The 27,738-nt window shown below is 27.4% G+C and overlaps 1 protein-coding gene across 1 annotated transcript in view; it reads left to right on the top strand.

The window, feature by feature from the left end:
* LOC135922620 (TBC1 domain family member 9-like) overlaps positions 1–27,738 on the top strand; it is a 55,745-nt gene that overhangs the window by 10,386 nt on the left and 17,621 nt on the right. Inside the window, exons 7-12 of the mRNA XM_065457028.1 lie at positions 5,734–5,865; positions 12,973–13,117; positions 13,193–13,376; positions 14,090–14,486; positions 14,530–14,585; positions 16,150–16,272. Of these exons, the coding sequence (XP_065313100.1) occupies positions 5,734–5,865; positions 12,973–13,117; positions 13,193–13,376; positions 14,090–14,486; positions 14,530–14,585; positions 16,150–16,272 (1,037 nt within the window). The remainder of the gene's footprint in view (positions 1–5,733; positions 5,866–12,972; positions 13,118–13,192; positions 13,377–14,089; positions 14,487–14,529; positions 14,586–16,149; positions 16,273–27,738) is intronic.

Raw genomic sequence — 27,738 nt, 5'->3', positions numbered from 1 at the left:
TTTATTGTATTTATTAGTTTATAACAGTGATCCAAATCTTTAAACTGGTATTAACCTTCATTTTTTTTTTCGAACCTGAACTGTTAAATTATCTTCTATCCAAATCATGAATGCTTATGAACGGTTTTCATTATTTTATGTTTAGAAAAGAATATTAAATCAAATTTATTACTAGAATATTGCCAAAATTCTACATCTGAATTGTTGTAAAAATTATTATCATTCCATTTTGATTGATAAGTATCAGTCACAATTTTTAAATTTTTGTTTGATGCTATTTTACAGCATTTTTAAAAAGTTTCCTTTTTTTATATAAAATTTTTACAAAGCTTATTAATGCCAATGATGTATATATATGTCGTATTGGGATATGTTGAATCCCCACGTTTTATTCGGAATCTTTTTTTTTAAATATTTTTTTTTAAAATATTCCGAATCCCCATAAAAAAAAATAATTTAATTATTTTTTCTTCTCTTTTTTTTGCGGCTGGCACCATATAATTAAAAGGCCAAAATAAGGGATTTAAAAAGGGAATTTTAAAAAAAGTAAATAGTATAAAATTAAGGCATATAATAAATGAAAAGGGATGAGGTTGACTTTTTTGTTTTAAAAAATATTAAAAATATATTTATAAAAAATCCGAATTATTGCAACAATTATTCAATGCAATATGGCATTTCGTTGAACATTTAAGTAGGGACCCAAATCGTTATTTATAACGGTTCAGTTTGGTTACGGTTCAGTATATAAAAAATTATAATGGTTTATTTTTCTGGATGTAATATTGAGTTAGCCGTTTTAAAAAATCAATTATTGTTACATCTGAATATTTATTATTGTAAAGGTTAAGATATATTTTAAAAGGACGTTATTTGTATATTATATTATAACTTTCCAACATGTAATATTATATTATCGAGGTTAATCAAACTGCATATTATTAGAAGTTAAATTGGATAATTATATAAATGTATATATACCAGAAGAATTACAAATAAAATTCATTATCGTTTTTTAAACTTTAATCGATTTAATAATTATGAATAAGGAAAAATACTATGTATCTTTAGGTTGAGCCAAATAAGGTCAGACTCATTTAAAGATTGTTAAAACTAAATTATTTATAACAACGAACAAATTTTAAGTTGAGATTATCAAAATGTTTTTTTAAAAAAAGGCTAAGGACCAATATATATTTTTATTTAGTAATTTTATATATTTTTACATATTTTTATATAGTTGTTTTAATATTTTAGTGTTTTATCATTTTTTTTTAAATTATACAAAATAAAATTTTAAAAAATAAAACAAATAACAATGGCAATATTTTGAAGTTTTGGAAGCAGGAAAATTTATTTCCTTTTTTGAGAAAATTAGAGTAAAATTTTGTCAGCCCTGGCAAATTCGGCTTCTAGTGAAAGGTTATTTTTTATAGCCAATCGCCAATTAGAGGAAAGGCGTACACAATTGAAATAAAAAAAAAATAGACATTCTTCTTCTTCTAAGTAAAAATTTGGATTTATTATGTATTTATTTTTATATGGATAATGGAATTAAAGAAATAAATAGAATAAATTCAAAAAAGTGTAAAAAATTATAGCATTCAAGTTTTGAAAAATTTAAAAACACCGTGAATTTTCGGGCGTGAAACAAAATATTGCCTTTCGTGAGCGGTCGGGTCGGGTCGAAATTTTTTTAGTGGTAAGCGTGAATGGGCGTGAATATTTTCATTGCCACATTTTTTTTTACATTTAATTTATATTAAAACCATTTTTTCGAGTATTTTATGATTTAAAGCATAAAAGTAATACATAATAAATATCTCTAAAAAATTAAATTTTCTGGTTCCAGCCAGCTAGGCGGCAAAAAAATATAATTTAATTGTTTTTTTTTAAAAAAAATTCCGAATCCCCTTAAATATTTTTTTTTAAAAAATTTATTTTTGTTATAAATATCTGAACCATAACCTTAACCGAACCGTTATAATAAGGATTAAAAAGAACCTTTATAAAAAACGGATAAACCGGTTCAGTTTTTATATTTTAGAAATGGAAATAATTTGAATATCCAGAATTATATAAACGTGCTCTTATAGTACTGGCGGTTCCTGCAACACACGTTTCTGTGGAAAGGGCTTTTTCGGGGCTAAATAAATGAGTTAATTTGAATCTTATATATTTATTTTATATATAATTCATAGATGCTTATAATAAAAATAAATTAGAAGATGGTGTTGCTTCAATAAAAAAAAATTTCTAACCTTAATGAACCTTTATTACCTTTATAATTAGCTGAACCGAACCTTTATAAATTTCTTCTCAAGAACCGTAACCAAAACTTAACCATTATAACTTTTTATATACTGAACCATAACCAAACTGAACCGTTATAAAACGGTTCGGGTCCCTGTTTAAATGTTCAACGAAATGCCATATTGCATTGAATAATTGTTGCAATAATTCTTTATAAATATATTTTTTATAACAAAAAGTTTTAACCTCATCCCTCTTCATACATTATATGCCTTAACTATTTACTTTTTTTAAAATTCTCTTTTAAATCCCTTATTTTGGCCTTTTAATTATATGGTGCCGACTGCAAAAAAAGAGAAGAAAAATAAAAATGTCTTAATCTCATCCCTTTTCATTTATTATATGCAATTTTATACTATTTACTTCTTTTTTAAATCCCTTATTTTGGCCTTTTAATTATATGGTGCCAGCAGTGGCGTCGCTAGGGGGAAGCGCAGGGGCTCGAGCCCCCTGAAAAATTTGAATAGCCCCCTGAAGCAAAAAAAATTTTTTTTAATGGCTACTTATAATATCCCCTTGAACTAAAAATAAATTTTTTTTGATTGCCCACTGAATGATTTCTTTTATAATTCCATTAAGTAATATATAGATATAATTTTATTATTTAGAAATTAATAAGACTATTTAAATTTTTATTAAATGAATATTATTTTAATTTTTAGATTAGATTAATACATATAAATTATATTTTCACTATGTCAGCTTGCAATCAAATTCTGTATTAAAAATATAATATCAATAACTCACTAAATATTATTTTAGCTTTAACAGTTGAAGCTTAATTGACTTTTATTATTTAAATTATTATTTAACCCTAATTAAATAAATATAATCATATATTATTTGAAAATTAACAAATTTAATATTGTAATTAGCCGAGTTCAAAATGACTAATCAACTGTATATTTATTTTGAAATTTTATTATCATACCTTAAAAATATTTTCAAGGTCCAAATAAAGAGATTTCTTTATAAAAAGTAAGTAGACATATAGTTTATAATCCTCTACTATATACAGTTGTTTATAAAATATTAGATATACTGCCACTTTTATAGACGTATTTGACAGTTACATGATATATTACAGTTAATATTATAATAAATTTTACTAATAAATGGTTTTAATAATAAATATATTAACAAATTGCATTCAAGTATTTAAGGCCATCTATTTAGTTATAAATAATTTTTAAAATTAAACATTTTATTATATATCCTGCAATAAATGTAATAAATTTGATATATTTTCTTCTCTTTTTTTACGTGTTTTTAGGAAAGCTATTTTTTTCTTTTTCGAAAAACAGTCTTGAGTTAAATTTTTAATACAAGTATATTTTTGATATTATTACAAACTACTATTATTTTAAGATATGGTGGTGCGACAATATATAAAATCTTAATTGTTTCATCATATCATTCTGGTCCTTATTTTATAGTTAGAAAATGTTTCATTTCTAATATGGTATTGCCGTGTAAATAACTCCAGGCTTCAATATATATGCATAATTATTTCTTCCAAAGATTTTTAGTGTTTTTATTTTATCAATTTATCCAAGATTATAAATTCTAATATTAGTTTACATAGTGAGTGCCATGGCTATTACTGCAAATAACCAGCATCTATTATTTGTGTTGCTATGTAATTTAAGATTATTACTATAACGGCTGAGAGCATATAATTGCATATTTTAGATAAACAATAATGGTCAACAATGTAGTCGTTTATATACCATTTAAAATGGAAGATAATCTTTTAGAAATTTAATATCTCACAATAATTTTCTCGATTACCTATCTAGCTTCCATAATGTCATCTAAGAGGAAGCTCTAACCACCATATAGTTTTATGATTTGGATTGGTCGTTTATACTCTCTCCTACAAAAATTGTTGATTTGGTTTAGGCCTATAAATTTTTCCTTATTAGTCCATTCTATAAAACATTGTCTAAAATGGTTACAGAGAATTATACTAGTTTGATAACCTTTTGTCAATGTAAGTTGCTAAGAATTATATTATTGCATTATGTGATTTTTTATATGTCAGTTTATTTTGTATGCATAGTATAATAAATGGCAAAATATGAAAATCAGAATAATTGTTCAGAATTAACAAATTTTAAAAAAGTATAATATATTAATATAAAACCCGGTCGAAGGCCGAGCAAAAGCGGGCCAAAGGCCCGCAAATTGGGAGGTTGGGGGGCGAAGCCCCCCATAAAAATTTTTTTAGTTGAGCCCCCTGAGATTGTGAAGGCTAGCGACGCCCCTGGGCTAGGTGCCAGCCGCCAAAAAAGAAAAGAAAAAGTAATTAAATTATTTTATTTTTTTTTCATGGGGATTCGAAATATTTTTATCCCGAATAAAACGTGACGTTGGGATTCCCAATCTCACATGATTCCATATCCCAATACGACATATATACTACTAGATTAGCGATTCATGCATTAAATATATAAAAGCTTATATACAAGAGAGTCAGCTATAGCGCCATTAATGGTTTTACAAGTCAATTAAATGACATTAATGTGCCTTAATATAATGATCAATAGGACAGCTATTTAACCTACGTACAAACCCTAAAATGTGGCTTAACTGACTCTTATGTATATACACCTTAATTAATAAATCACCAATCTAGTAGTATATCATTGATAATGCCTAATTTACGTATATATAGTATTATAAATGATACATTCAATTATAAAGTTACAGATTGTGATAAAATTATGAAAGGCCATCATGGTGAAATATTGAGCCTAACATCAGAAACCACTATCTAAAACTCAAAAAGCAAAGGAAATATAAAAAGGACTAGGACATCAAGCCAACAGACTCTTGAAAAAGCATGAACAAACATGATCATAATTGAAATCTATTATAAAAATCAGAGAATATTAGAAATAGTTAATTTTTCTAAACAACCTCGCCTAATTAAACAAATGAATATCTTATACTATTGACAACATAGTATATTGACAGTGGCAGCTTACTTGGTGTAGAGACATGTTTCTCAACAATAAAATTTTTACTTTCTCCATATTGAGATGAAATTTACTAAAGTTAAAAATATTTAAATTGTACGACACAATACTATTTTAAGTAAATAATGTTCAATATTAAAGTATATAATCATATTTATTTGTTATAAATATGCAATTAATAATAATAAACGTGTTATATATATTTTTTTTGATAAAATAAAATAAATATGCTTTTCCATACACAATTCTAATGTAAGTTTATATATAAAAGAGCTTAAGCCGTTTTTAGAAGTTCGAATTGAATATTTTCGAACAGAACCTGAACCTTTATTTTTATCTGAACCCGAATCTAACCGAACCCATATTCGTTTCTGATTAGATCCCTGGTTTATAAGTCATAATAATAATAATTATAACTAATATTTTATTTGGGAAATAGTTTCTCAATAAAAGCATTGAATGAAGGAGACCGGAAAAGCTACTATGTACCCATCCCTACTAAGAAATGGACACAACCACCTGTATCATTAAAACGTAATCTGGACTCAAGAATGCGATGCCAAGCATATAGGTTAAGTATATCATATTAATGAATGCTTATAAATTATAAAAAAATTATAGATATAGGTAGAAAGATAGTAGTTAGTTAAGTAATAGGTAAAAATAGAAGGAATTAGATAAATAGAAAAATTTAGATTAAAATTGATAGAAATAGGAAAAAATTAGATAAAAATAAATTAAATTGAAATAGAAATAGAAAAAATTAGATAGAAATAAAAGTAGAATTAGATGGAAATGAATCAAAATTTAACAAATTAGTTAGAATTACATAAAAATAAAATGATTTTTAAAAAAGATAATAATAGATAGAAATAGACAAGAATAGAAATAGATGAAAATAGAAATAAAAAATTAGAATAAAAATTTGTGGAAATAGATAGAATTAGATAAATGGATAGATATAGATAAAATTGTAACTTTTATGTGATGGGTAGGAAATTTTTGTTTATACTTAGTATAGGGAATCAAAATAGTTTGTTCAAATCATTTTTACCTTCTATATAAAATTTACCACGTATTATATTAATTAAATACATCGTCTAAAAAGTTATCCTGATACAGATACCATTTTTAGAATTTATCTAGATATAGATATATTTTTTTAATACTCTTATATAAGTTTTGCATAAACCTAAATTAGGATTCTATTGTGAAAATTTATGAAATGAGCTAAAACATTATTGACTAGATATCACATTTATCAAAATATAAGTAAAATAATGATTTTTAGATTTTAATATAATATATGATAAATTATTATAAATAATTATTAGGTTTCGGTATAAAATATTTTCAAGATTTTGGTCATTAAGGCATCCTCGTTTATATGTAAAGACATTTTTAACTACACTAAAAAGTCTTTCTACCAAGGTGCTTGAAGGGATTGTGGTGTTATATTTTGTGAATAACAATATCAGGATATTCTTTAAAAATAAACTCGACATTCATTTTTGAAAAAATTATTTAAAATTTGTTGAGTATCAAAATTGAAATCATTATTAACAATCATATCTATTGCTGTGGAGTACTGAAAAAAATCGGATATTCAATTATTTGTTTTTTTCACAGGTTATTTGTTTGCAATCGATAATTCATCAACTAATCTTTGTATTAATTGTTTTTTTCATTCTCTTAAAGTTTAAAATTACAAATGTAAACATTTATTTAGTATCTTAACCCTTAAATGTTTTACAATGTTGCAAGTTAAGGTAATGCTAACTAAAATTCGTATTTTTTTGTAGATATGGCAAACATACTATCAGAGATCTGTTTTCTTTATATTGAGATATTATTTTAAAATATGCTCTATAAATTGTTCACGATAAAACAATGTCTGTACTTGTTGATGCTTCATTGATTATTACTTCTTCCTCTTCTTCACTTTTAATATTAATCTAAAATAAATTTTTTATAGTATAGTAAAATAAAATTAACCAATTCCATTGAAAATAAAAATGGCAGATTCTTTGAGTTGCATTATAATATAAAAATTTGTCTGGTATTTAATGAATATTTATATATATATATTTAAATTATATGCTCATATGAAATAAAATAAATTTTGCATTCAAGTTTATTTATATTATAAAAAAGCGTTAAATAAAAGTATATCTAAATGTATCTTAAAAAGTATCTAAAACAGATACAGATACGTCTAAGATAATATCTCGATACAGATACTTTAATTAAAAATCTATCCAGATACAGATACCACATTTTTATATCTAGATTTAACAACTCTGATAATTATTATAAAATTGTTGTATACAAAATAAGAATAAAAATATATAATTAATTTAAATAATATGTTATTTTTGTTTGTTTATTTGGTACAATATGCTTTATTTGCATGACGTTGGATAATGTCTTCTTTAAATTTATCAATATTGTGAACAGTTTTTAATATTTCATATATTTTAAAAGGTTATTATATTTAATATTATATAAAAGGTCAGTTAAATTGAATAATTATAGAATATTTTACATATACAAGAATTGAGAATAAAAAGTTACCATTAACCATATATTATGAGTTTTCTTCAAGTTATAAAATTGGCAACAAGATAAAAAAAAGATGTGATCTTCGGTCAAGTTAAATATTAAATAAAATTGTATAAAAAAAAATTTTTTTCTTTTTTTTTAAAAATATATTTTTTTTCAGACATTATGGGTGATATTTCAAAAATTACATTAGCGAATTTCGTAAAGAGCAAACTTCCCTATTATATTAAATATATTTTGAATAAAGAATATTCCTCGAACAGACGCAACTTTGAAAAAATTATCCATAGCATATGGAAGGATAAATATAATAAAAGATATAAAAAAATTACTATTTCCAAGGAAAATTTATGATGTGGTATGGGCGATTTATATAAAATGCAAAACTACTTTTTAAAGACGAAAAAACTGTCTTGGCATCAAGAATTGATTTCATTAGATTGAGTCGCGGGCCAACAGAATCAGTAATGATATTTAGAAAATATAAAGGAACTAGCCCGTAGATGTGAATTTGAAGATAATATAGAACTACGATGATCAATTAGTCGCTGGATTAAAGATGCCGCAACTAGATAAAGAACTACGATTAAGATACCCAGATACTAGAGACGAAGAGCAACCGTTAAGCTTAAGCAAGGTTATAGAAATGGCTTTAGCAATTAGAAATAAATAATACTAAAATGGTTTATAAAATCAAAGAGACGACTAAACATAATGATAATAACGATTAAATCAAAATTATAATAATCGGCAGTATCAAAATGATAGTAAAACATACGTAAAAAAACCAGTTCAAGGTTATAATAACTACCATACGAATAATAATAATACAAGAAAAAAAAATGGAAGAAAGTTTACGGTACAAATTACAATAAGATTTCTCAAAGTCTATAAATATGAACAACACCCAACAATTATGGTATTAATAAACAACCACAAAATGAAATATGATACAGTTCATCACCATCATTAATGCAACAATATGGAATTAAATTGGGAGGCCAAAACTTAGAATGGTTAGAGCTCCATCTACATATGGAAACAATACAATAAAATTTGTGGTAGAAGCTCATGTAAAAGTCCAATAAGACGATTAAATAACATGGCTACCGTTATTAGTGACAAAAACAAATGATGCAGCACTATTTGGATTTCCATGGATTATATAATTTGATCTATCGTTGACAACAAAAGTAAAAGTCAATATGATTAGCAAAAAATATACTAGTAATGATAATGGAAACAATGAATATTGAAAAACTATTAAAGGTTTGCTACTGTGTTTGATAATAAATTATGATTAATAAAAATGTAGAATCACTAAAACTACAATTAGAAGAAAATACAAAACCAATAGCTCTACCAGCAAGAAGAGTACCGTTGCCTTTAAAAGTAGAAATTGAAAATGAACTGAAACGTTTGGAAGAAAATAACATAATAAAGAAAATAGATCCATCAACAACAAGAGTAACCTGGAGTACTCCAATGGTAGTGGTACGTCGTAAAACTTCAGGTGAACTACGATTATGCAAAGTAACATTGAATAATTTTTACTAAAAGACTAAGTATACAACATTAGATCTAAAAGATGCATTTCTATAAATGAGTATTGACGAAGAATCGCAAGAATTAGTAATTATGGTAACACCATGAATACTACCGCTATTTACAATTACCAATAATATTTCAACGATATATAGGCGATTTACTGGTTGACTGTAAAGATACAGCAGTTTATTTAGACGATTTTATAATCAGGAAAAAATGATATAGAACATGTAGAGAATATAAAACAAACCCTCAAAAAATTACAAAATGCGGGATTAAAAGTTAAAATAAGCAAAATAAATTTTATGAATGAAAGTATCATATTTAGGATACATATTAGATGAAAATAGAATACATCAAGATAAAAAGAAAATAATAGTATAATACAAAAATATCTAACTCAAAAGATAGACATGACATAAAATCATTTTTAGGTATATTAAACTATCATACACGGTTCATACCAATTTACATGCGCCGAATTACATAATAAAACTAGTAAAAATGTTTAATGGAATTGGACTAAAAAAGATCATACATTATTTGAAAGAGCAAAAGGAATAGTAATACAAAAACTATACATTTTATAAAGTGGATCTCGAGTTAATATTAGAAACAGATGCATCTAACCAAAAATTTGGAGCTGTACTTCTTCAAAAATATATTAACAGAGACGAATTTCCAATAGCTTAAACCTCAAAAACTTTACAAAACACTGAGAAGAATTATTCTACAATAGACAAAGAAGCTAAATGAATAATAAACGGTTTAGAAAAATTTCATAACTATTTTTCAGAGTTGTTAACGCTCTTTTTAAAAGTAGCTAGCTCCTGCCCCTACCTTCTTAAAGGGAGCTAGCTCCCGCTCCAAGTAATGAAGTGCCACTCCATAGCCGCTCCTTTGATTTTCATTTTTTTTAGAAAGTTATCAAAAAAGTTTTATTTATATTAAATGATATATCAAAATAGATATAATCTTTTACTTTTAAAAGTATTAACTTTTCTAAATTTGAATCTAACAAACATCCACGCCTCTCCCCTAAACCTGTATAGCAATGCTAAACAGGCTCTCAACATGAACACTAGAAGGAAGCGGGGTATTGTATTTTATAAAAATATTTTTTAATTCAGGTAATTTATCAAAAATAGTAATTTTGATATCATTATTTTAAAATATTTGTTCAATATATTATCTTCCTGATAATCAATTTCATGGAATCCAAAAAAATCTTCCAAATCATTGCAGTGTTCCCGTAAACTAGTAGCTACTTTTGAATCAGGAATTTGTTTTCTTAAAAAATTAATTAATTTGTATTTTAGTTCGATATTTTATGGATTTTTTTATCCATTTCCAATTTAATTTGGATGAAGGATGGATAATAGCGGCAATGATATTTTCATCAATATAAACATTAAAATCTGCAATAAAGTTATTTAAATAGATAATTAATTTTTTATTTCGATATGATATCTGGAACCATGATATCAAAAACTATTTTTTTATCATATATTTATATGAATATTAATATGACTTACAAGATTTTCCAATTTTCAATATAAAAAGAAAGAAAAACTTGATGTTTAATATTTTAACTGATTAGATGAAAAACCAATATAAAACTCGGCTCAACATTTAATATTGCATAAATTTAAATTAAATAAAATTTCATTTATTGAATTTTAATTAACAAATAAATTGATTTATTAATATTTAAAAAATTTAATTTATACATTAATTTAAAAGAGTGGTGGAGCGGCGTTCCTCCACTCCAGCCCTAAAAGGAACTAGCTCCCTTTCCCGCTCCTGATTTTTAAAAGGATGGGCGCTCCAGGTGTTTTTGAAAAAGTTTATGGCATATAAAGAGATTTAAGTTTATTAACAAATCAAAAATTATTACGTTGGGGCTATAGATTATTCGCATATGATACGATATTATGTACAAGAAAGGCGTTAATAATATAATTGCAGATGTTTTATCACTAAATTCATTATAGAAAAATGATGATAGAATAACAAGCGAAAATAAAACAGTGATTTATATAAGAAATCTTAATTATGAAACATTAACTCTATCTAGAAAAGAACTTAGAGAAGAAACCGCAAAAGATCCAATCTTAAGATGAGTATAAATATTAATAAATGGTAAAAATATACAAAATCAAGCGCCAGAATTACAAGATTTTAGAACAAGAATAGATAAAATAGTAAATGACCATGGGTTGTTTTGGAATGGAAGATTGATCACGTACTCACTTCAAAAAAGAGTTTTACATATATTGCATACTGGACATCCGAGTATTACATCAATGAAACCCATTACGAGACATAATATATGGTGGGAACAATTAGATAAATATGTGTAAAAACTAGTTAACAGCTGTATAGAATATCAAAAACAACACAGAGATATACCAGGTGTTGCCTTATACCCGTGGAATCCGTCATCGCAACCCTGGGAAAGGGTACATCCGGACCACTGGACGGATTTTATTGGATGGTAGGAATCGATGTATACTTAAAATGGATCGAGATCAATAGAATTAAAGATGCAACAAGTAAGAATTTAATAGATAAATAAGAAAAATGGGTTACTCGATATGGTAATCTATTTCAAATTGCAACCGACAATGGTCTACAATTTATTTTGAATTTGATAAATGGTGTAAAAAACAAGAATATGATAAAAACTACACCGTATCCGAAAAGTAATGGTTTAGTAGAAAGATGCATTCATATCGATATTTCGCAAATAGAGAACAAACAAGGGGAAAAATGCCTAAATGAAGTGTCATTTACATATAGAAAATCAGAACACTCATCAACAGGGTGAATACCAACAAAACTGGAAGGAGACTAAATACATTATTGGACTCAAACATTCTATTATTGAAAAATTAGAAACTTCTTTAGTGAAACCTAACCAGCTAGACAAAGGAATACATAGATATTTTGGAGAAAACGATTTAGTGTAGATAAAAAACCCAATTGAAAAAGGATGGCATAAAGGAAAGATAATAAATCAACAAGCTAAATTCTCTTTTAATGTAGGCGAAAAAGAAAAAATAGTACAAAAACACGCCGACCAGCTACGAACAAGGGAAGAACTAATTGAACACGAATCAATAATAATAGATGACAATATAAATTTAGGAGAAGATAAAAGTAGAAACAATTAAACCAAGTTAATAACGGGTCCGATTGAGAATATATAGGGCTACTTTAAAACGACATGAAAAAACGGGAATCTGTCGAGTGAATATAAGAAAATATTTTATACCTAAAGGTGTCAAGACTTGATTGAAACTCTGCCACTGACAATCAAAAAATTTTAACACGCCATTTCTCATCCTCAGATATTAATTTCAATTATTTTATACCTCGTGGTATTTCTTTATATTAGTTATAAATACCAAGTAAATTACTTAATTAAATCTAAGCAATATTTTACTCGAAAAATTTATATGGTAGGTAAAATTGTTTGAGTGAACTATTCACAATTGTCCTCGTACAGGTTATTAAATACTAGTTTAAAAAATAATATTTAATTCCTATTTTTTTCGATCTTTAGGACATTATTTTGTCTACCATCTGAAGAAAAGCTAGACGGCACTGCTCAATGTTATTTACTAACTCCGTACAGGAAGGCTCCCTCAAATGCCTCTGTTTATGGCACATTTTATCTGTCTCATAATTACATTTGTTTTGACAGCAAAGTATTTATTTTATTTAAATATTTTATTGTGTTGGGTAGATATGATATTTTAATCGGAATTAAAAACTATTTAAAGGTACTTGGTATAGTTCAAATCGTTATTCCCCTCATCCATATACGTGATATTAGAAAATTAAGCAATGAAGAAGAAGAACAAGACAATGCAAAAAACCATGATCAAACCAGTTTTTTCTCAGCTACTACGACTCAATCGTCATCACCTATGACGGCGAAAGCAATGAATTTTATTCATAACGTTGGTATGTAAACATTTACTTTTTTTGAAAGATAGTAGAGAGAAATATAAGGCAATATAATAATTTTTTGTTTATAATATTATTTTGTCTTGTAAATTAATCTTTAAGTTCGAATTTTCATAAATCTGTGCACATGGGCATAACTTGTGTTTTACAATGTTTTTTTTATTTATTCGAAAAATTTGGATATTTTGATCGCCTGCATAATTATTTTTTTGACTGTATATTAGTTGTATTAATTCCGAATAATTTTCCATATTTTAAAGTAATAAATGTATATATAAAGTTACTCTATACAGATCATTCTAGTGTTTGCCAAATTAAATATTTAATAAAATATATTATATATTCAACTATAAATTTTAAATGTGAGAAACCTATTACTTTAAATAATGGGAAATTTGGGGAATTAATTCATCTATTAAGTAAGTGATAAATATTGTAATGTACAAACGTGCGAAATAGCTAAATTTTTGAAATCAATTTTGCAACGTTTGATTTCTTAATTTTATTACCGAGTAAAAAAACGGTATAAATTAATAATCAAATTTGTAGGGATATAATTTTTTTGAAATGCTTGAAGGTTAGAAAATTTGGTTGGCCAATCTTTAAGGATCTCATGTATTGTATTCCTAACTTATATAAGTGTAAAATATTAAAAATAATAATATTTATCTGAAAAAATTAAATTATATGCATAAAATAAAATAATTCAGCTACTAACAGTAAATTGGTAAGCAATGCTAAACTCAGGCGCTCTAAGCTGGAAGACGATATCAACGATGAAAACGATTTCGTGATAATAACGAAATCCAAGATTGATTTTAATGTCCATGAGGGTATCGAGATTACCATCCCAGCGAATTATATCCCGATGGGTGATAATACCGCCTGGTTTTCCAAGAAAGAATGGACAAATAACGAAAAGGGTCAAAAAAATGCCATCGGCCTAACGCCTGTAAAAAAAATTTACTTTTACGATTTTGCCAATGCCGATATCATCATCAACAAAGTTCGCGAGTTTTTGATCAAATGTCGAGAAAAAAACAAAACACGTGGATCATACAAAAAACATAATGACTCTATAGACAATTATATTATAAATGATTCCAGGTAGAATATATAATCTCGATATTAATAAACTTCTTTCTTATAGAAATGAACATTCCAATCCCATGCAATATGACCACGGAAATACTATATTAGATAAGGGTATAAAATTAAAATATTATCTTAGGTGTTGGGAAATTACCTATCTGCATTTGACTCACTGAGTGATTAGCAGAGTTTTAAGCGATTTTTTTTTAGCTTAATCTCGAAATGGCTTAACTTCAAGGTTCAAGACAAAACCAGTCGATTTCCTAACATTCATTCTATTTTAAATAAAGATGTTTAATTTATCCACAACCACAAATATAAAAAAAAATATCCACAAATTATGTACTCAATTCTTTTAATTTTTCCCCCCCAATTTTTGGATATTTAGAATTACTAAAATTTTGATAACTTTTATAAATTTGCACTTATATTGCCCCATTAAATAAATTCACAGATTCGGGGTTTTTATCAGACAGGCCAGGGGTAATTTTTTTTAATAGGGTGTACCTAACAGAGTTGTTAAAAGATACTTTTCAAATGGATTTAGACACCGACATTGTCTAAAACTTATCTAGACACAGATACATCACCCAAAAATATATCTAGGTACAGATACATTCTTTCAAATGTATCTAGATACCAATATAATTTTTATTATACTTATGTAAGGTATGCAATATGCCTAATTTAATATCCATTGTTAAAATTCAAAATTTGAGAGTTGATATCTCATCTATATACAAAATATATAATTTAATGTGTATAAATAATAATTGTTAAATTTCAATAATAGAACATTCTCGAAATTTTCTTAATGGAGGCATCCCCTTTTATCTGTAAAGACAGTCTTAGTCAAACTAAAAATTATTTCTATCGAGGTACTGACAGCAGTATGGTGTTAAACTTTATGAATAACAATTTTATGTTGGGACAAATATACAAAAATCCCGACACTCATTTTAAAAAAAATCATTCAAAATTTGATGAATGTCAAAATTTTATCATTATTTATAATCATATCCTCAAAGAATGCTGAAAAAAACTACATATTAAGTTATTTTTTTCTTAGGTTAGCTGTTTACATTTAGTTGTAAACTTTGGTAGTTCATCAACTAATCTGTATTAATTGTTTTTTTTAATTTAAATTTTACATATCGAAGTCCAGTCAAGTTTGAAATGAGGTGAATTTTGAAATAGGCTTTATAAATTGGCCAAGGAAATCCACTATTTGAACCCGCTGATGCTGGATTAATTATTTATTCTGCTTCTTCATTATCACTTGTAATACTGATCTTATATATAAATTTTTTTTAAATTAATTTAAATATCAAATATCACTTACTATGTTGACGTCTAAAATAACATTTGTCTGGTTTGTCTTTATAATGAAATAAACTCGGATTTTTTTTAATATAGAAAAACGGAAAATAAAATTATATTAAAATGCATGAAAATATATCTAGATTTTTATAAAAGTGTATCTAGATAAAGAACATATGATAAAGGCTTATCTAAACACAGTACCACATTTTTTTATCAAGATACTTTAACAACTTTGGTGTCAAAATAAAATAAGATGGTCTTTTCTTTTTTTGTAACTTACCCCCTTCATCATTCTCTCTTAAGGTTTAATTTATTATTTAACACTCATTTTTCTAAATTTTACTTTACTTATAAGACACGGATAACTCTACGAAACCAATAGATGCCACCGACTCATTACCATCTTCTGGGACCAATACGATGCGTCTTGGTAGTTTGCCTGTGACTGATGTGAAATTATTGACAAACCAAGAAATAAGTGAGTTCTATCTAGTTAAATTAATTAAAAATTTTATCGGTAAAAAATAATATAAAATTTTTTATATCATAAAATAAATAAATAAACAATCATAGCTGTCATTATTCAAAATAACTATCAAAAAGTGTCCTAACCACTTTTTTGATTATAACGCTGTGTTATCGGTCCTATGCAGTTCAGACCTACACAGATCTTTTTTTAAAGTTGTCTGCAGGATGCATATTGATTCGAACCGATCAAAATGAATCTATTTCATTTTAGGAGATCCTGTTTATAAAGAAATTTTAATTTATTTTTAAACCCCACCCAGATTTAAAAAATATATAATTTTAAGATTCGGATCGGGCATGTAGATCTCTATTCAGTGGTCCCTATTTTTTTTGAGCGATGGAAGCAGAATATCTCCCTGAAAAGTATCCCATCCCACTCGAAATAATGGTTAATTATTTTTTGACCCATAAATTTAAAAAATAATTTTTATTGCATCAATCTTTAATATATAATACAAATAAAATGTAAAAAAATTATTTACTTTAAAAATATTAATTTATAATTTCATCAATATTTAATTGTTTAAAAAAAAAATTCCCATTGATAAAATAGTTAAATTATAAATGGGTCTTTCATGGTACTACGAAGTCTTGTTTTAATTAACTTAATTTTACTCATGACTCTTTCGGCAAGACATCAGGTAGTAGGAATGGTTAATAAATATTTATATAAAATTGTTAAATTAGGGAAAGCTGAAAAATTTTAAAGTAGACGATAAGGTAAAATAAATGAATAATTTTTCTGGTTTGAATCATAAGTCTCAGAATTATTATCATATAAAGAAGAAGCTAAATATTCGAAGTATTGTAAAAAGTGGTTAATAAGACGCTACTTTATTGAAAAAATAGCGGAAACTCTTATAAAAACAGGCTTTGAAATACTAATTATAAATAAAATCAGTTTTCCAAAAATAAATAAGTATTTATATGAGATAGTTTGCCACCATGAACCTTTTTCTCGGGTTCTTCTACACTAAAATATTAATATAACATGTTTTACAAATAAGATTTTTACTATTTGATTAAATAGAGTTTAAAAATAATTATGACTTTTATCACTTTTCTATGGCTTTTATTGAAATTTTAATTGACTAGTTTTTATATTTTAACCATTTTCTTCAAAATATTCCAAAAAATTATCAACATGGCTATTTTAATTTTTTCAAGGTTTTTCATCACTGAAATTGATTTAACATGTTTACAGTATATATTTTTATCTATCTGCTTCAATTAAATTGAAAAAGTTCAAAATTGACGAATATGACAATTGTCACTTTCCTATGGTACATCTTCAACGATATTTTAATTTAACATGTTTGCAAAATATATTTTTACCCATTTGTCTAAAAAAAATTCGAAAAAGTTAAAAAATGATGATTATGATAATTGTCACTTTCCTATGGTACATCTTCACTGAAATTTTAATTTAACATGTTTAAAAAATATATTTTTACCCATTTGCCTTAAAAAAAATTTATAAATGACGATTATGACAATTGTCATTTTCATGGTACATCTTCAATGAAATTTTAATTTAACATGTTTACAAAATATATTTTTACCCAATTTCCTTAATAAAATTCAAAAAAGTTCAAAAATGACGATTATGACAATTGTCACTTTCCTATGGTACATCTTCAATTAAATTTTAATTTAACATGTTTACAAAATATATTTTTACCCATTTGCCTTAAAAAAATTCAAAATGACGATTATGACAATTGTCACTTTCCTATGGTACATCTTCAATGAAATTTTAATTTAACATGTTTACAAAATATATTTTTGCCCATTTGCCTTAAAAAAATTCAAAAAAGTTCAAAAATGACGATTATGACAATTGTCACTTTCCTATGGTACATCTTCAATGAAATTTTAATTTAACATGTTTACAAAATATATTTTTACCCATTTGCCTTAAAAAAATTCAAAAAAGTTCAAAAATGACGATTATGACAATTGTCACTTTCCTATGGTACATCTTCAATGAAATTTTAATTTAACATGTTTGCAAAATATATTTTTACATACTTGCCTTAAAAAATAAACTTCAAGTCTGAGTCGGAAAAAACGACCCAAACTTCAAGTCTGAGTCGAAAAAACGACCCATATTTTGGGTCGAGATCGTTTTTTCCGGCATGGACTCGGGTCGAGGTCGGAAAAAAGACCCATATTTTGGGTCGGGGTCGCGACTCGCGGCGTTTTAACAACACTATAGGGTATTGTAATATTATATCAGAACGACTTTTACTTTTTCAATTTGAAAAAAAAAATTATTTCATAGATTTTTAATGCTTATAATAATTGTGTAAAAACATAAGTCTGAGGGGCATCAAAATTTTGTGAAATAAAAAAAAATATATAAATCCAATATAAAAAAATAAATTATCATAATTTTGTTGTTGGAAAAAAAAACATAAACATAACTTATGCATAGAAAAAGGAAAAAAAATTTTATCCACAAGCACAAACAAATCCCTTCCCCTTTAAAGCCAATGTAATTAAAGCCGTAATACAAAAAGGTCATTTATCAGCTTTTTATATCCTAATCTTGAGGTGATCGTTATGCCTCACCACAAGAACCCCATTGTCCAACCTGATATAACTCAATTTCACCCCCATATTCTGTACTATGCTTCTATTTCCCATTTTTTTTTCTTATTATCGAATAAACGTGCCCAGACCTTTTGTTCCACAGAAAACTTTACCTCTGCTTTATCTACCAATGAACATTGTCTTTTGATTTCAAGAAATCTAGTTCGTCTACCTAAAAATAACTCCACAGGCGTAACCCACTCTCGATTGTGAGAATTAAGGTAATATAATTAAGACATGTACGCCTCATATTTATGATTACAAGCCTTTTAAATCCAATTTTAACAATCTCTACAAACATCTCAGCTTGTCCATTCAAGCTGGGATGTTGATGCACAGGTATTACATGGAACACATTTCCTGGTAATCTTTTCAATATCATTACCCATACCAGGCCACCATGCATATTCACATGCCCAAGATTTCACCTTATCTCGACCCTGATGTCCAGCATGTAATAAATTAACAATTTTACCACGTAATTTAAAAGGAATTACGGCTCTATTTCCCTTCATTAGCAATCATCCACCACAGACGATTCATTTTCAATCTTTTTTAAACTTTTACAAATATTTCTCCACGGATTTTTTCCCGTTAAATAATTTTATCTGACTCAATTCTTTATCTTTCAAAGTACTGAATTTAAGGTCTTCCCAATTGGTAGGACCCCCTTTCAGCATATGGGAAAGAGAACAAACCAATGCTTTCTCATTAGCCATTACTTGATTTTTATTAGATTCGAGATCATCTTCACCCGATCCCAACCTGGATAAAATATCAAGCAAACAGTTTTCTTTGCCTCGACTATATCTAATTTCCACATTGAAACTTCCCACTAATAACAACCAACGTTGTAATCTGGGAGATAACTTTAATTCCCTATTATCCTTTTTGAATAAATGGATTAAGGCTTTATGATCGGTATAAATTACAAATTTTTCCCGATTAAATATTCCCTACATTTGGTTAAACCAAAAATAACGGCTAACGCTTCCTGTTCAATAATATCGCGTTTCCACTTCCCTAAAAAAAAATAAAATCGGTCTTTCCAAACCATCAACTAAATGCAATAATGCCCCTCCAACACCTTTGTTAGATGCATCCACGGCTAATATTATTTCCAAATCATTGTTAAAACACCAAAATTAATTCTTTCCCGTTTCAATGTTTCAAACGCAATTTGTTGTTCCCATGCCCAATCATAAGAACTACCTTTTGCAATAATTTATATAAGGGTACGGCAATCCTAAAAAATCATCCAAATATCTATGATAATAATTAACCATACCCAAAAACGATTGAACCTCCCCTTTATTGGTTGGCTGCTTCATGTTCGAAATATTTTTCAAATTTTTGTCCAGAGGTTTAACCTTCATCCCATTAATTTGATATCCTAAATAGATAACCTCGGTTACCCCAAGAACACTTTTTTCTCTATTGGCCCTTAGACCTTTATCATTAATCCTCTTGAAAACTTCATTCAATCGTTTATTATGCTGTTACGACGTTACTCCAGTAATCGACACATCATACATATAATACAAAACTCCTTCTAGGCCCTGGAAAACTGATGCCATAATACCCTGAAAAATCGGCGCAGACACACTTAATCCAAACGGTAACCTACAAAAGGCAAATAATCCTTTAGAAGTCGTTATCTTTAACAATTTACTAATTTCCTCCCTCAAAGGTAACTGTAAATAAGCCGAAGAAAAATCAACTTTGGAAAAATATTTTGCACCCTTTAAATTGGCCAAAATTTCTTCAATTCTAGATAATGGATACTTAACTTCCACAACCCAACGGTTTAAGGTGAAAATCAGCACATAACCTCAATTTTCCATTGGATTTCTTCACGGGGACCAATGGTGTTGCCCATTCACCATATTCCACCGGAACAATAATGTCATCTTTGACCCAACGGCCTAATTCATCCTCGATCTCCCTTTTCCACTCAAAAGGAACTCGTCGACATGCTAAAAAATGGGCAAAAATCTCTTTTTTAGTTTCACATTCACTTAATAATCATTAAGACATCCTAAAGTGTCTTCAAAAATTACCTCATACTTCTCCATTAAAGGAGATATATTATCTTCACACATTTTATGTAATTCATTAACCTCAATAGCAGCCTTTCATTAATTTCAATATTATTGTCAACCAAAACATTATCGGCCATAATTTTTCGGCTAACCTTATTTATTGCCAAATCATTCTTTATTGCAAAAATATTCCAATAATTATTGGGAGGACCGAGTTTGGTCCAATCCCATCCCATAATAGTTTCAACATTTTTCTTTTCCATCCATAAATAAAGAAAAAATGTGGTATCATTGAGAATCACTTCCAATTTGGTTTTCCCCAAAACCACAATTTCAGACCCATCGAATTGTCTGACACATTGACTTTTTTTCGAGTGTACCTCCAGGCCAATACTTATAATACTTTTCCCTAGACATTATCGAAATGCTAGCCCCCGTATCAAACAACATATCAATGTCCCTAGGATCAACCCTTACTTTAACCCTTGGACAAGGACATTGCTTGATTACTCTCTCAGTCATTAAATCTCATATGTTCTAAATGACTGATCAATATTTATTCTATTTGTAACATCAGTTTCATAAGAATTTTCCTTCAAACATAAATTCAACTCGGAATTTAGAGGTTTTTTAATAATATTGATACATTTTTTAACAATATCACTAGGATATTTCTCCCATTTGAAATTATTAACATCCTTTTTATCTGGATATTTAACAATATTACTAGGATATTTTTCCTATTTAAAATTATTATAACTCCTTTTATTATTATAATTATAACTAACATTTTCAATTTCATCATGATAAAAAAATTTCTATTAAAACCATTGCTTTCATGAGAATTATTATCTCATTTTAGCATTATTATATAATTTACTAAAATCACCTGCAATCATATAGTCAGTTTTCGGCACAATTCACGGCCACATGTCCCGGTTTATTACACTTAAACACAAACGAGATTTACCATAATCTGATTGTAACTTCATATTTATTCGTGGTAATACCAGAAATTTTTCTAACATTAGAATTTCCCAATATCAATTTTCTTAACGGAAAACCTTCACGGAAATTTTGTTCTTTAACAGTACAAGTTTCTACCTTGTGCCCCTTACAACCACATCGGGTACATCTCAAATCTTCATTAATTTTTTTGTTCCCTGAAAAACCATTCTTGCCACATATCTGGCCTTTACCATCATTACTATTTAAATTAATCTATTTATATACATCCTGATATATAACCTTGACACATCTTTCATTTCTTTCAATTCCTGAAGGTTAACCACAAATCTCTCCACAAATTCCGAACGATCATCGTTATTATACTTCACCGTTTTCACCATTTCTGGTCCGCCGTTCTTGATTTCATTTAAAACCCCGTTTAAAATATTTTCCAAGTCCGAAATTTTCTTCAAGCAGTCAGCCGACACCAGAGTGTCTCTCTTCAAATTACCATATACCTTTGTCACAACAAAGGTACATTTCTTTAGTAAAAATTTAACTATAATAAATAACCCATAGATTATGACCAATAATAATATTGTCACTAACTGATTATTTATATCAATTTTACTAATATTTTTATGCATTATTTTATGACCCATATCCTTATATATGGAAATTTTATATAAAAAAAACTAGGCTCATTATCAGGGTTGCCAGCTCCCGCAAAATATCAAAGTTCTCCCGTAATTTGAAAATTTTGACCTGGCAACCCTGTTGTTGCGGTAGAAATATAAAAAGTGCTAAAATAAAATTTTTTGCGGGCCTTGAATTGACTTAATTATCCGCCTATTATTTTTTATACTTACTTTATATAAATGCAAAGTCGGTAACTATTTTTTAAAAATAAAATAGGTAACTATAGTACGAGACAAAAAATTTTTAAATACTATCTTTATTATTATAATAACATCTTGATTTATTAAAATATATATATTTTATAAAAAAAAACACGATCTTTTAAAATATAAAAAAATGTAAAACGATTTTAATTTTACAAATGTAAAATATATATTTATTTTATGCGATTGCATAAATAAGATTTTACAAAATATTTAAAAAAATATGGAAAATTAAATAGAATTATAATGTTAATTATATTTTATTTGAGATTTAAATACTGGAACTAAACGTTTACCGTCGTTATTGAGATATTTATAAATTTTTGGCATGACATATTATAATTTTGTTTAACCATTAGCTCGGCCTCTAATGTTGTTAGAGTAATCCAATTTCTCTCCTTTCTCCAGGCAGTCTTAATTAGGCTAAAAATGTGTTCCAATGAGGCATTAGAATGAGTTAATAAAAAAATATACTCGCTATTTTTTCCAAGCAGGGGGTTTTATCTTTATTACGAAAAAATTCCACCCATTTCTCCTCTGCTTTTAGACCATCTACCTTGGCGAATCGTAAAAAATAGAGAGAATTACAATCTCCTCAATCAAACAAGACATCAATGTATATCAGTATTTTTAATATATTAAATTAAAAAAGCCATCAATAGATGGTTTCTGTTACAAGGTCATAATATTTATACATATGTAAATAGAGTAGAGTTATTAAAATCAAATTTTGATTGCAAATATTCTAAAATTGTCTTAATAAAAATATTTATTTCATTTAAAAATATATTAATTAGAGTATTATTTGAACATTTTAATATGGATATTAACAGCATATAGTAGATTTCCTATAGTGAAACCATTCCTAAATATGCTTCTGCCATTTGATCCTCGAAAAAATTTTTCAAAATTTTAGGACAGCTTTTGTAATCTTTAAGAAGTATTTTTTTAATGGATCGTAAAATTTTAAAATTCTATCTATGGCAGATATTAAAGATAACCACCTGTTAGGGACATGTCGCAACAACTCATATCATTCCAAGTCAGACCATTCCACTACTCTTTTAACTCATTAACTCTTAATTGATGAACTAAATTAGTTAAACATTTCATCACAATTATTTCGACATCCACAGTTAATACATTCGCCTTCTTGCAAGAATTATATAGTATATGGCATATACAGCCAATTGGTATTAAGTCATTATTGTACTGCCTCAATTCGGTAAATAGACTTTGGTTTTTGCCAAAATTCATAGAGGCATTATCAGCGCAGAAAGCTGGCATGCAACTGATAACCTTGAATCAACTATATTTAGCTATATCATTGGATTTTTCACTATCCGAGAAAATTTTTTTTAACAGTTTTATAGAAATGCCCTATTGAACTTGAAATAGGAATTAATTAGAGATTGTTTCTTCATAACTAAAATATTCACCGCTGTTTTAAATGACTTATTATATTATTATAATAATGTGATTGAACTATAATAAATAAAATAATTTTCAGAATAATATTATTTTCTTATATATTAAATTTAACCTTAACGTGATAATTAAGCGCCAAGCTCTAACACTGAAAATGATAAAATAAGAATGTGATGATGAATGATGTTGATTTATTATTGGATTAATATAAAACAGGAGGATAGAAATAAATTTACAAACTAGACATTTTTTTCGAATAAATATTTAAAATTTATTTTAGAAATTTAAAAATCAATTACTATCTTTCAAAATTATTATTTATATACTAAAAACGTTAAAATGCTTAAAAAAAATTGCGTAGATTTTTGCGGGAGATTTCCAATTACGGTAGTTTTGCGGAAGTGAAATGTCTGCGTGTAAACTAAAAAATTGCGGGTGTCTCCCACCTATGGGGGAGACATGGCAACCCTGCTCATTATACTTATCAAAATACATACCCATCTCATATTAAAAAAAATAGTACAAAAAAATTTTTCATAAATATTTATATATAAAAAATTTTTTTTACCTTTATAAGCCAAATTAAACCACACTTTCGATTCTGCGTCACGGTCACCACTAAAAAAATACTTAACTTAATACACTTACAAAGTTCTTAACACTCTAATAAAGTTATCTTAATCTCTTAAATGCAAGGTTTTCAACTTATAAATATAATGGCAAATGAATATGATCCAGGAATACGTTTGCTTTATTAATTTAATCCAAAAGTAAGAATCATATAATATTTTTAAAAAGAATATAAATTTTTTTTTAAATATAATTTTCAAAAGTATAATTTAAAAAAATATAAATTTTCAAAAGTAAATTTTTCAAAATGAATTTACAAAAGCGAATTTTTTCAAGTGAATTTACAAAAGTGAATATTACAAAGTGAATTTTTTGCGATGAAAATTATTTACAAAAAAATCAAAGCAAAATAATTAATTGGCATTTAAAAATAAATGGTATGTGGCGCCATACATTTAAAACATAAATAAATTAAATTTACATATATTTTACGTGATACGTGATATATAGCGCTTTGCCCTCTGGCGTTGAAAAATCGACAGAGCTACGCTAGGTTTACCTCATTTCCATCTAATTGGAATTAATTAATTTGGGTAAAGTGGGCAAGCCGCACATACTTGTACGCGCAACATTACGAAAATGTTGCTTAAATGTCTATAGACTTTAGGAAAAAGATCAGGACAAAAAAAAGAGCCTATACCCAAGAACTAAGTTTAAATTTAATTTCTTTAAGAGGGGGGGGGGGGTGGATGATTTTAATTTTAAAATTTTACTATATTAATACTGGTTTGCTGTAAGGAAATTAAAAGAAGAATACTTCCAAAATAAGAATTGATTCCCAATAAAGTCAAGCAATTTTGACATATAGTTATTGAAATTAGAATCGTTTAGATAATGATATATAAACAAATATTTCCGAAAGTACACTTTCATTTGAAGTATCTCTTTAATGCGAAAAAGTTTTTTATAAATCTTTTACCATTGTTAGTTTTATGAATTGTTTCATATTAATATTTAATTTCATCACATCTTTTATTGTTTTATAGTACCATAATGATTTGTATTTCGTATATTGTTTCCCTTTATATGTGTACAGCCATGCTATGGCGTCATGTACTAGATTATTTAGAGTTGCTTATTATGTGAGCCAGGAACTGAATCCGGCTTTTTTTTAAAGTAATGCTTATCGGCGTGTGATTAGACTTCTTCTAAAAATTTGAGTTTGAGATAACTTTTGGGTAAAAAATACCATTTATCGTTCGTGGGCAATTATTTATAAATTATTGGAGTCGTCTCATCTGTCTTATTTGCTTCCCAAATATTGCCTCCATAGAATAAGATATGAATTATCGTCGAGTTAAATAACCTCGATCAGCTAAATACCGATATTTCTCTCGATTCCATATTTTCATATACATATAAAAACGCCTTTCGCTTTTTGTATTCTAATCTTCATTTCTTCTTTACAATCGCCTTTATTATTTAGAGTGACCCCCAAATACTTAATTTTGTCGACCCTACTATAAGATTATGGAGTGGAGGTGTTTTGGGAGAAGGAAGAATAACAGTTTTGTTAAAATTTATCCTCAGTCCAACTCTAGGACTCAAGGTCCCAATAAGATAGAGCAATCTCATGGTCTCTTCAATGATTTTTGATATTACGACTGTTTTAATAGTCCAATACTAATATAAAATTATAATGTTAATAAGTTGATTAATATAAAATATTATTGTTCTTACTTGATACCTTTTTTCTTATTCTATAACTTTTTCTTTTTTGTTTTTAAGATCAAATGACTTTCTTTTATTTTATTTTCTTATCAATCTCAAATAATTTTTTAACATAAGACAAAAAAATGAATTAATTAATTTATTTTTCTTCGATTATATATATTTCTACAAAACAAATAATATAATAATAAATAATATCTAAACAAAAACAATTATCGATTTTTTTCTAATATTATTATTTTTCTTTTCTTCGATAATATAATAATAAATAATATCTAAACAAAACAATTATCAATTATTTTTTTTCTATAACTATTACATCTACTATAATTTTCTACAATTAAATATTCGACCCGGCTATAACACGCCCTCCCTCACGCTAGCATTCCTCCGCTCCCTCCGGATCGGGCCCCAATAGGGACTCCAATTCATCATTGCTCACCTGGCACTCCAACCAATCTAAAAACTCCGGGGTCAAATATTCCCCCAATCTTCTCTTTTCTTCCTGAGAGGCCTCTGCCTCCTCCGCTGCACCCAACTCTTCTCCTCCCGGTTCGTTACTTCTTTGACCTCGTTCTTTATAGACTTCTTCATAGCCTTGATTGATCTCCCCTTCACTCCACCCCCCCCCCCTTACAGTGCCATCATCTTTCCGCCACTCAATCTCGCCCCCGTGCACAACTGTCTCCCCCATCGATACCACTTTGTCCCCCGCTATTTTATTATCCCAGATCGCTTGCTCCCACGTCCTTCCCAAGCCAGCCAAATGAGGGCACTGGTTAGCGAGATGCCCCCTCCTGCGACAGCAGTAACATTTTCGTCTTTCTATTAGTACCGGCGCTCCCTGCCAAAATACCCCCATTCTCGCCCAACAATCCGATCTCCTGTTGGGTCTCACTGTGACATACACTTCAAAATCCCTAAACACCCATAGATAATGCATACCCTATTCATTAATTATCGGTAAGTGGATATATATATATATACTACATTCATGTCCCGGTTTCCCTATTTCCCCTGTCCTGTAACACAGTCCATATTTTATTTCATTGCACTTCCGTGTACTAGGTTTAATATCTAAAATTTTGGGTAAATTTGTCTAACAGATTTATATTTGGAAAAAGATCAGCACTTCCGTGTACTAGGCTTATTTAGTAAAAATTGGCGCGAATTTTTAATAGATTTATTTTCGGAAAAATT

This window comes from Gordionus sp. m RMFG-2023, chromosome 1 (genome assembly GCF_954871325.1).
Source record: "Gordionus sp. m RMFG-2023 chromosome 1, tfGorSpeb1-WG-v2, whole genome shotgun sequence".
In the NCBI taxonomy this organism is placed as follows: Eukaryota; Metazoa; Nematomorpha; class Gordioida; order Chordodea; family Parachordodidae; genus Gordionus; species Gordionus sp. m RMFG-2023.
Note: the sequence above shows the minus strand (reverse complement) of the source record. Positions and strands in the feature narration are given on the sequence as shown.